This window comes from Elgaria multicarinata, chromosome 1, assembly GCF_023053635.1.
Source record: "Elgaria multicarinata webbii isolate HBS135686 ecotype San Diego chromosome 1, rElgMul1.1.pri, whole genome shotgun sequence".
Lineage (NCBI taxonomy): Eukaryota > Metazoa > Chordata > Lepidosauria > Squamata > Anguidae > Elgaria > Elgaria multicarinata.
Window position 1 is genome coordinate 165,691,440 of NC_086171.1, and position 11,276 is coordinate 165,702,715.

General features: G+C 44.3%; 1 protein-coding gene across 1 annotated transcript; it reads right to left on the bottom strand.

Moving 5' to 3' along the window:
• Nucleotides 1-398: 398 nt before the first annotated feature.
• GOLT1A (golgi transport 1A) lies at nucleotides 399-10,874 on the bottom strand. Its single transcript, XM_063119283.1, has 5 exons — nucleotides 10,755-10,874; nucleotides 5,475-5,566; nucleotides 4,217-4,395; nucleotides 3,034-3,097; nucleotides 399-2,256 (listed from the first exon to the last, which is right to left on the bottom strand). Exons 1-5 carry the CDS (start codon nucleotides 10,777-10,779, stop codon nucleotides 2,218-2,220), a joined length of 399 nt encoding a protein of 132 aa, XP_062975353.1. The 5' UTR covers nucleotides 10,780-10,874; the 3' UTR covers nucleotides 399-2,217.
• Between the last annotated feature and the right edge of the window lie 402 nt (nucleotides 10,875-11,276).

Here is an 11,276-nt window from a genome sequence, read left to right on the forward strand (position 1 = left end):
GGAGAGGTGCAATTAACCCCCCACCTTGAATAGTTTTAAATGTAAGTTAAAGACCCTTTTGTTGACACAAGTGTTTGGCGCCTGACCTTCTTTGTTTTGGTGCCTTTCTGATAGATTATTATTGTCATGTTTTAATGGTTTTATTGTAATAGTAGGATTCCATTGTTTTATTGAGATTTGCATTATCAATATTTGTAACAATTTGCAGAGGGGTAGGCATGTTAGTCTGTTGCAGCAAAAACAAAAAGGAGTCTTGGGACACCCTGAAGGCTAACAAATTTATTCTGGCATACACTGCCCACTTTGTCAGATACATGCAGTGTTAAACTGAAATTGGCAGATTTATATACACGATGATACATTTATATGCATGTATTCAACCCTCCCCCCCTCCCCCAATACTGCTTTTTGCAAACTGAATTGCCTTCCTGGAGCTGCTGTTTGCCACATGGGGCAAAACATACAAGTATCAAGGACATTTTGATATACCTTGTTTACTTTTTTAAAATAATTAAATATGTTTACATTTTGTTAAATAGAAAATAGGGGGGGACACACATTTCCAAACTAGAGGCAGATGTGTGTATTTTTAAATTACAGGTTATTTTAAAAAACCTGCCCCAATACAATCTTTTTTTTTTTACTGGAAATGTTGAAATAGACAGAAAACACAGAATGACATTTCACATTTCCTTATTTATTGTTCCCTTTCCCATTTACTGAAATTGCACAGAGAGGGAAGACAAATTTTGAAATTGTAAATAAATAAATAAATAATCAGTCCAATTAGTCTCTGCAATTCCAAATTTTCTGATACATTACTATGTTTAATTCTGTATTTCCTAGGTCTTCCTATGCCTTTATTCTAGTGTATCATTTGGCTGCCAATTGTAGAAAGTTTAAGGTGGTATGAAAGAAGCATTGACCTGGTTTGTACGTAATGCCAATTCATGCGTTATTTAACCCATGAATAGGCAGGGTTGTTGTTGTTGTTATTATTATTATTATTATTTATTTATTTATTTATTTATATAGCACCATCAATGTACATGGTGCTGTACAGCGTAAAAGAGTAAATAGCAAGACCCTGCCGCATAGGCTTACATTCTACTAAATGTACTAGATTGTACTAAATTGCACTAGAGCAAGTGAATGTGCAGCCTCCCATGCACTTGATGCTTCCATTTTGCATCCATTTTCTCAAACAAACTAAGCTGTTGTGGGGACGCAACCCAGAGTTTTAACCCCAAAACAAACCATGGATTAAAACACTGGGTTGTTTCCTTTTCAACAACCCATAGTGCTGAGTTCAGACATCATGCTGAACAATCCAGGAATGGGGCATTCCCAGGTTGTTTGCTATACTGGATGCAAATTGGCAAGCAGGCAAGAGACAGCATGTTCGCTTGCTCCTGCACAAACCCAGCAACCCATGGGTTGACCTTACATGTGAACCAAACTACTGTTGCCTATGGGGCATACACTTACCCCATTATTATCACTGGTAAACAGGGTTTGCAGTTTTTCATAGGGCTTCAAAAACCTGCATAACTTATTTGGCCACATGCTACAAGGGAATCAGTGTGTACACCAGCCTTCCTCAACCTGGTACCCTCCAGATGTTTTAGTTGACAACTCCCAGAATCCTTGGTCATTGGCCATACTAGTAGGGCTAATGAGAGTTGAAGTTCAAAACATCTGGAAGGCACCAGGTTGGGAAAAGCTGGTGTACATCATGTGAGTGAAAGAAGCTGGGTGCTTCTCTAACCAGCTCCACTGCAGCTGTTTGAAAAGTGAAGATCCTAGTCAGATGTGTCTTTCTAGGAGCAATTTGACAACAAGTCCTAAAAGCTGGGTTTGTCACTAGGAATCTCTTGTGGCATATGGGGATGTGTCCAAGTACTGGTGCTCATTGCTCACTTGGCCACTGTTTATACATTTAAAAGCCCCATCAGGGCCTGCTAGTGTATGAACCAGCACCAGGAGGTGACACCCCTACCCTTTGTACAATTGTAATTGCTCATACAATCAACACCTCCTCCAGGCAATTTCTGCTTGGATAAGAACCTGCCATGTTCCTACAGGTGATCATATAGAGACAATTAAAGGTATGAACATGAAGTATCACTTTGAAGACAACAGGCTATTTATATAAAAAAGAGGTCTCTTTTCTTGTAGGAGGGGAAGTCGTCTCTGGAAACAAGCCATTCATCCAAGTTATACCATGGAGCTGGGGTCTCCAAGTTTCTGGAACAGCTGCAACAAGAAGTCAATGTCATAATCTTTGTTTTCCTTCCTTCTTTTCACCCCCCTCCCTAAAAAATATTCTCTGCTGAAATGCATGAGTGTACATTACTGTGCATTTAAACAAATGAAAAATTAAATGCAGCAGTGAAAAATGTCATCTAGAAAGTTTCTTAGGCCTTAGCTAGACCTAAGGATTATCTCAGGCAAATGGAGGGGTTGTCCTTGCCTGCTCCCGGGATCCCCTGTGTGTTATTTGCACACACAGGGATGATCCTGGGACAATCCCGGGATATAGGCCTGGTCTAGCCATGGCCTTAGTTTATGAGTGTCATCACAGTCGCGTTTCCTTGCTGTCACTTCTCTGCACTTCCTCGTTCTTCCCGGAAGGAAGTAAAGAGGAAGTAAACAAAGGCCACATGGACATTCAGAGGCTGTTTTTATCACCCCGTGTTTCCTGCACACAACAGGTAATCGTGGCACATTCCGTTTTTTTAAAAAGCTGGATTAAAAGGGTCTATTTTGCAATGGAAAGATGAGCAGAAAGAGCAGGAGGTGCACAGGAGGTGGATGTCATCGTCTAAAGGACGCGTGCACCTCCTTAAGCGAGCAGTAGCGTGTGTGCGATAAAAAGTTCGTCTGATGAAGCTCGATAACAGTTGGAAGGTCTGGTTAGCTGACTTTGTACCTTTACTTTGCAAGCAGAGTTGCTTCCTTCTCTTACTAAACCACCCAGTTAGAATCCTTCTTTCCCTGCAGGAAAACATGATTCCCCAAAGTTTTCATTACCTTGCTCAAAAATGGGATATTCACAATAGATCCCAGAAATCCAAAGGCAAGTGGGAAAAAACTCCTGAGAATAAAGAAAGCGTTGTTAATCACTGCTGAAAATGATAATCGGGAAAGGAAGTTGAGAGCCAAACTAGATGTGACAGCATCAGTTCAGTGAGTTTAAATATGAAGCTACCCCAACCTCATAGAAAGGGGGGTGTGTGTGTGTGTGTGTGCGCTCTAATTTTAAATGCAAGAGGGGAACAGAGGTGAGGACTGCTAAACCTTCTCCCCTGCTCATAGCTTCTTTTCCCTGCTGCTCCTTTCTCAGGGGCTTTTCTCCCAGTTGAGGCTTCAGTACTGGAAGTGACCCTGGCTGAGGCAAAAGTTCCTGGGCAGAGGAGCTGTAGGAAGGTAATCTGTGGAAGAGGGGAGTGTTTAATTATTCTCACCCATATACACCTTTTACATCCCGTGCCTGGGGGATGAATGGCATGTTACATTAATTGTGCAGTGTGTAGCTAGGCCTGATAGTTTACTTTACTTTGGTGTAACTGCTCACAGCCATGATTTGGATCAGGACCAGCACATGCTGGGAGGGGAGGGTTAACCCTACCCTGCCTGTTTCTCCCGCCACTGGCATGTAGTCCCTGGGAGCTTCTCCAAAACTGAATTTGGCTCTGAGGCTGAAAGAGATTTCCCAGCCATGATTTACAGGAATGGGAAGTTGGAGAGTTCAAGAGTCTTTCTACATAAGGCTTTTGTTGTGCACTTGTGATTCATCATTCATGGTAGTTCGCATGTCCTTACATGACATCCTCCTTCTCTAGGTCCTCTCCCGTTCATTGCAACTATTTCCCTGGATTTTTTTTAGATCGAGGAAAGTGTGATATTATTTAGAAATTGTGAGATGAGACTCGTGTATTTGTGCAATTCTGCCTTACCACAGCACCACCTAGTGGTTGTGTAATGAAACACATACAAAGGCAGAGAAAGAAAAAACCCAGGGGGTAAAAAAAAAAAAATGTATAAAGGAGCTGATCTTAACCCCACAAAGAATCTGGAAGCAGAAGCCTTGGGTAAAGGTGTGGGCTAAAATCCCCAAGTCTGCATTCAGATTCAGCTACCCACAACCCTGACCTGAATCTCACACCTATGTCTACACAGTTTCCCGTGAAAGCATTACCCCTTGATTAATCACCTGAAGAGGTTAATGAAACCATAGGTCTCCAACAGCATGCCCAGGATTGGCCACCTCAGTAGGACGATGAGTATGCCTCCCAGAAAGAAACTGGTTCCCTTAAGCTTCTGCTTCTGGAAGAAGAACCCAAAGGTTCTTCTTAATCCAATGATAATGGCCAGGCCAGAGAGAAACAGGATCTAGGGAGGAGAAGAACAATCCTCAAGGATATATATATATATATATATATATATATATATATATATAATTTATTATTTATTTATTACATTGTTGTATCACCTAATAGCCAAAGCTTGCTGGGTGGTTCACAAAACAAAAATTAAAACCACAAAATGCAAGAACACAATAAAATCAAAGTAAAAACCAGAGTAAAAGTCAGTTGCAGTAGAGAGATCTAAACATGCTAAAAGCCTGGGAAACTAAAAAGGTCTTCATCTAGTGCCCCGAAGATCACAACTTAGCCTCTGTGGGAAGGGCATTCCACAAGCGGGGTGCCACCACTGGAAAAGCTCTCTTCAGGTGATTTAGGTTTATTACAGTGACAGGCAACAGGCTCTGTATAGGATCTCCTAGGGATGTTGGTTATGAAGGCTGAATCCCCATGGATGAACTTCATGTCACCTTCAATAATTCTCTATCCTTTGTTTTCAGAAGGGAAGGAGAATATTGGCTGTTTTGTCTCCCTTTTCCTAGCCTAGCAGGAATAGTTCAGCTATCTCAGTGGTTCTGTTCAGAAGACACCTTTAACCACAGCTTTAACCATGGTGAATATGAATAAGGCTTTTTGCCTTATTCACCATGGTTAAAGCCATGGTTTAAGGTGTCTTCTGAACAGGGCCACTGTTGACATGAAAAGCTGCTGGGCATGGGCATCATGCTGTTTCAACATTGCCTTCCTCAGCTGATCTATTGTTCCACACCCATCTCCTTGCACCCTTCCATATTGGGCAGTCCTGAATTCTGTGATGGGCTAGGATTGCCAACTCCCCTTGCCATTAAAGGCTCAAGACTATACCCATTTGCTTGGAAGCAAGTGCCCAATTAAAGTAAGTAGGACGTAGCTCCAAGCAAACTTGCCTAGCACTACAGCATCAGTTCTTTAAGTACTCGTTCTATAAAGTCCAGTTAGTGATCCTTAAGATGATCTATTGAAGCTTTGAGGTCTTTCAGACAATCGGTCTAATATTTTATGTGATCACATGCAAAAACTTATTTTCTGCCTTGGGGAAAAACATCTGGGACTGTAGAAGAAACTCACATTTCCAAAGGCCAGAAGCACAGAATCCATATACAGCATCACTCCGAAAAGGAGGAAGAATACCCCAAAGCCAACGAGTCCCACACCAATCTCTGCAACAGACGAAATGGATGCAATCAGAAGTTCAGCAGACACAAATGATGAAAGATGTATATTGCATTTGCCTCACCATCATGGGGGTATGGTTCAGTTCCTTTCACAGCTACGCTATTAGCCCCTCAACCAGAGAGGAGCTGAATGTATGAGGAGGATATTACACATTGAGTAATCTGCAGAACCAACCACTGAGTAGTAAATCAGTGCAACAAAAACCATAAGTGAAAGGCACTAAATGGCAGCAAATGACCAGGGGAGAAATGGTTTTGAGCCTTGCCATCCATCCATGTAGCTATCTTTCCCCAACTTCAGGCATGGCTTCATTCAGGGCTGGCATCAAGAGTTGGCCTAGGGTGAGGCCCCACACCCCAGCAGAGCACCAAATGACAGGAGTCCCCTGGACCTGCTCTTCCTCTTCACCACTGCAATGTGTTTGTTCACCCTCCTCCTGTTCTGGCCCGGACAACGGTGGTAATGTGAAGGAGGAGCAGTAGATGCCACTGCCTTTTGCTCATTGGTGCTCTGCCTGGCAAGCAAATAGGAGGTAGCCACACCGAGGAAGAGAAGGAGGAGGAGCTGGTAAGAAGGTAGACTCATGAAAGGAAGGCCACCCACTGAGCGTGTCTTGCCCAAGGAAACGTCAAAACCAGGAGCTGGCACTGACTCCATTATTCAAAACTAACAAAATTTGTTTTTTCAATCAACCAGTCAATGCTCACATTTACCAGCATGGCTTACATTTGCCAGAGAACTTTGAGAAGAGGAGTGGGCTGGCTGGTGTTTAGCAGAAAGGCTAGAGAAGCTTGCCCCAGTGCCTGGCAGAAACAAATATCAGTGCAAATGATATTATGATTTGATAAATTTGATTGCCCGGTTTCTCCTACCCCCAAGTCACTTTGCAGGAGCGGGGTGTTAGGCATTCGTGGAAGGATCCTGCTGGAGAACATATTGGCAGACAGTGAACAGTTGCCCAACCAAAAGCTCTGGCAAGATAGGCAGGCCCTATTCCCTTCACAATTTGGAATCAGCCCTTGCTACTTCAGGTGTGCAGACTATAGGGATGGCTGCACTTGTCAAGTTCGATTCTGCTCAGTTTGTCACATTTCAAACATTTACATTCATCCCATCCCATTTCTGCATTAGTTGGTGAATTTCTGTGCACATTTCTACATACTTTTCTAAAGATATGCATTTTTCCAAGCAATTTTCCCTAACATAAAACATTTTAATGCACATTTCCCCCTGTTATACACATTGTTATGCACATCCCATCCTCAACTTTATTTAATATCTACATAAAGCCATTGGGAGCAGCCATCAGGAGATTTGGGTCAAGGTGTCACCAGTATGGTGACAAGATGGAGCTCTGTTTCGATGTGACATCTGAATCAGGAGAGGCCATGAACCGGTGCCTGGATATGGCTTGGATGAGGATAAGATAGTGGTTCCCAGATCCAGGAATTGATGTGTTTTCCTGTTCTGGATGGAGTTGCACTCCCTCTGAAGGAGCAGATCTGTAATTTGGGGTGCTCCTGGATCCATCTGTGTTACTGGAGGCCCAGTGGCCTCAGTGGCCCAGAGTGCCCATTACCAACTTCAGTTGGTATGCCAACTATGCCCATTCCTGGATAGGGATAGCCTAACCACAGTGATCTATGAACTGGTAACCTCACAATTAGACGACTGCAAAGTGCTCAGTTTGCGGCTACCCATGTGTGTGGTTCAGAAGCTGCAGCTAGTGCAGAATGCAGCTGCTAGAGTGCTCATGGGGACACCTGGCTATGCTCACATAACATCTGTGTTAAAAGAACTGCACTGGGTGCCTATTAGCTATCAAACAACATACAAGGTTATGTTATTATCATATAAACTCCTAAACAATGTGGGACCAGGATACCTAGCAGACTGCTTTCTGTTACAGATACCCAGGTGACATTTAAGATCTTCAGAGGAGGTCTTGCTGGTCATTCCAAAAGGAATCGAATGGGGCCATGAAGAACCTCAGTGGCGGGCCTTTTCTGTAGTGGCACCCAACCTCTGGAAAAACCTCGCTTGTGCAATTTGAGGAGGCAGAAAATGTAACATCTTTTAAGCTCCTCCTGAAAACACACCTTTTTGCACAGGCTTTCCATAGGCTGTAACTGCTGCTGAATATTACTTTGGTTTTAAATGGTACTTTTGAACTTTTAAAAGTTCTATATTGTGCCTTGCCATGTTGTACTTTATGGTTTAAATTGTGAACTGCCCAGAAAACCTCAGCTGCTGGGCGGTATTAAAGTGCAATAAATAAATAAATACATTTCCCCCATCATAGGCATTTTGCATGCATTTGCCACTGCTCCACCCCTGCTCATCATGGGCGTTTTCGTGTGCATTTCTTTCCACATTTTTACATTTTCAAACTGCTTTGCAACATTTGGAGATGTGTAAATGTTGCTGTATTGGTGCATTCTGGTTCATGGATAGGTTTGAGAAGTGCAAATGTGTTAAATTGCATTAAAAATGCAAACGGAATGAATTTTCTCATCCCTCCCTAATGCCTCTCAGTAGGGGTGTGCACGGACCCCCCGCTCTGCTTCACTTGCAGATCCGTGATTTTTGGAGCGGGCCGCTTCGCTCCGCCCCCGCTCCGCCCACTTCCGCTCCGCTCCGCTCGGAGCTCCGGATCCGGATCGGAGCTCCGTTTCCCCCCCCATAGGGTTGCATTGAAAGCTAAAAAAGTATACAACTTTTTTTCTGTTCAAGTTAGAAACCTCACGTTTGGCACCATGACACCTCATGGGGGTATACACACGCACGCCAAGTTTCAAGGCAATCCCATCATCCCCTGATTTTTGGTGAATTTTTGAAAATCGGGCACCCCATTCACACCCCTTTCCATAGCTCCGTCAATTTGCACGTTAGAAACCTCAAACTCGCCACCATGACAGCTTATCCAGGGATACACATGGACGCCAAGTTCCCCATCATCCCCTGATTTTTGGGGAATTTATGAAAATCGGGCACCCCATTCACACCCCTTTCCATAGCTCCGTCAATTTGCACTTTAGAAACCTCAACCTCACCACCATGACAGCTTATCCAGGGATACATACGCCGCACGCCGAGACTCAAGGCAGTCCCATCATCCCCTGATTTTTGGGGAATTTATGAAAATCCAACACCCATTCACACCCCTTTCCAATAGCTCCGTCAATTTGCACGTTAGAAAAAACCCTCAAACTCACCACCATGACAGCTTATCCGGGGATACATACGCCGCACGCCGAGACTCAAGGCAGTCCCACCATCCCCTGTTTTTTGGCGGGGCTTAAACCTGCAGACCTCTCAATGGGGCCATTTCAAAGGAAATCCCAACATGCCATGAATTGGGGAGTAGAGATCAACCTATATGAATCTTCTTCCACACTTGAAAAATGGATTTGGAACTTGAGCACAGGAAGGACTTCTCCCCTGAGTCAAAGCCAGACACACACAACATCCCTGCAAGGCGGGCAGGGGAGGAGAGAGGGAAGGCAGGCAGGCAGGCAGCAGACATTTCTGGGGGCATAAGGAAGTGAGCCAAGGATAAGCCAGTAATGCATATAAAATGGAATAAATAAATAAATAAACAAAGGAGGGGTGGAATTAAAAGCAGCAGTGTTGCTGAATAAACAACAAGAAGAACTTTTAAAAAAAGGCTATATCTGTCTTTTACCAGTAATAGGGGGACGTGCCCGGGGGAGAGGGAAGCAGCTGCCAGTTCAGCTCAAGAAAGCCATTGCTTCACCAACAGCTCTGAGAAGTAAACGCTCACTTCAACTCATAATAGGCATCGCTCCACCACTAAGAAGTAAACGCTCACTTCGACTCATGATAGGCATTGCTCCACCGTTTTACTCTCTTTGGAAGGCTCTGATGGCCTTCCAGTGCAGGAGAGAGTGGGGGCACGTCCACGATGAGATGCCCTAGGGGAGCTCATCCCCTTGCACCACATCTTTTCAGTTGTTCCCCAAAGTTAGGGTGGGTAGCAGTGCTCTCTTATTATTGGCTTAGTATATGATTTCAGGTTGTGTTTGTGCATTTGGTGGGGCTACTGTGTTAAAAAACACGGGGAAAAGTCCGTTCAGATTAAGAAAGAGAAGTTTCCCAGAATCCCAAGTTACCTGTTTTGCCTATGCCCTCCTCTAACTTTGGGATCATGTGATCATGACCGGGAGCTGACTCTGCCCCTCAGCCCTTTGAAAAAGGTATTTTTCCCGCCGATTTTTAAAAAAATTCTAGCGCACGACCCGCACCACACAGAGAGCTGAGAGTAGTCTCAAAATGACCCCCATCCACGACTCTCTGTGCACAAGAATTTTCAGAACGATAGCTTAAAAATCAACCCAGTTATCCCCGATTCTTTCCCACAATGCAATCCTATGGGCGAAAAGCCGAAAACCGCCGTTTGAGCCGCGCTGTCCCTGTTTGTTGACCCGATTTTTTAAAAAATATAGCACACGACCCGCACGACGCAGAGAGGTGAGAGTAGTCTCAAAATGACCCCCATCCACGACTCTCTGTGCACAAGAATTTCCAGAACAATAGCTTCAAAAACAACCTAGTTATCCGCGATTATTTCCCGCAATGCAATCCTATGGCGAAATGTTTTCAAGATGGCGACTGGAGCGCTCCGCCTGAACTAGGAGCTCCGAAAAATGGTCGCTTCTCTTCGCCTTGCTTCTAGGGGTCCGCGGCCCACTTCTACTCCGCCTCTGGGCAAGGCGGAGCAGGCCAATCCGCTACTGCTTCTCCGCTCCTAATCGGAACGGAGCACATGCCTACCTCTCAGTGTGATCCTACAGCACCCCCTGTTGGCCTTTCCTAGGAGTGCACTACCTGTTGGGTTGAGCCCACTAATGCCTATTAAAGATTATACTGGAAAAAAAATCTGACTTTTGTCGTCTGGGAACAGAGGCCAAGAGGTTCATTTCATTTCTTTCCCAAGATCACATTCTCTAAACTTCAGTAAAACAAAAACAAAAAAAATGTGGGAGTGTAACAGTAGAAGTGGAGGTTGTTGTGACGTAACCTCAAAGAGGAACTGAGCTGGCAAAGAGAAGCCCTGATCAGGCCCAGTTAAACTTCCTGAGTTAACTCGACACCACTGATATATGAATAAGTAACTCCTGCACCACAAGCTGGGGGAGATTTTATACTCACTCTGGATCTCTGTGATCTCCATCATCTTCACTGTTGTAGGCCTAGAAAGGGTCTAGATGTTCAGGTGTATCTGTGAGTGTCAGGATACAGAGGGGTGAGGAGGATGCTGACACTTCCACATATTTCTCAGCTAGTGAACCTTGGAAAGGCCTTTAGCCCTGTCTGCGTCACCCTGCAAATCATTAACTACTCCGCAGGGAAGACATCTCTTAAAGTTAACCGCACTGTCACTGTGGAGTCTCTCCAAGCAGGGCAGCCCAGTTTCTTGTGCTCCCTCTACTCCTAGGTCTGCCCGGGAAAGCTGAGAGAAGCAGCTGGTATGTAATAGGTGTGTTTATCAAGAGAAAAGGGTCCCTCTGAGCCAAACCACAAGGCATTTCCTCACTGCTGGCATTTAAGAAACTGCCACGAAAAGGTCGATGTTATTTATGTGAGTACCTTTGCAACTTAGAAGAAGGAATGTGTGTCTCCATGTTAGCCCTGGCTTTTTGTTTTATCCTTGGAGGGATGTTCCCCTTACTG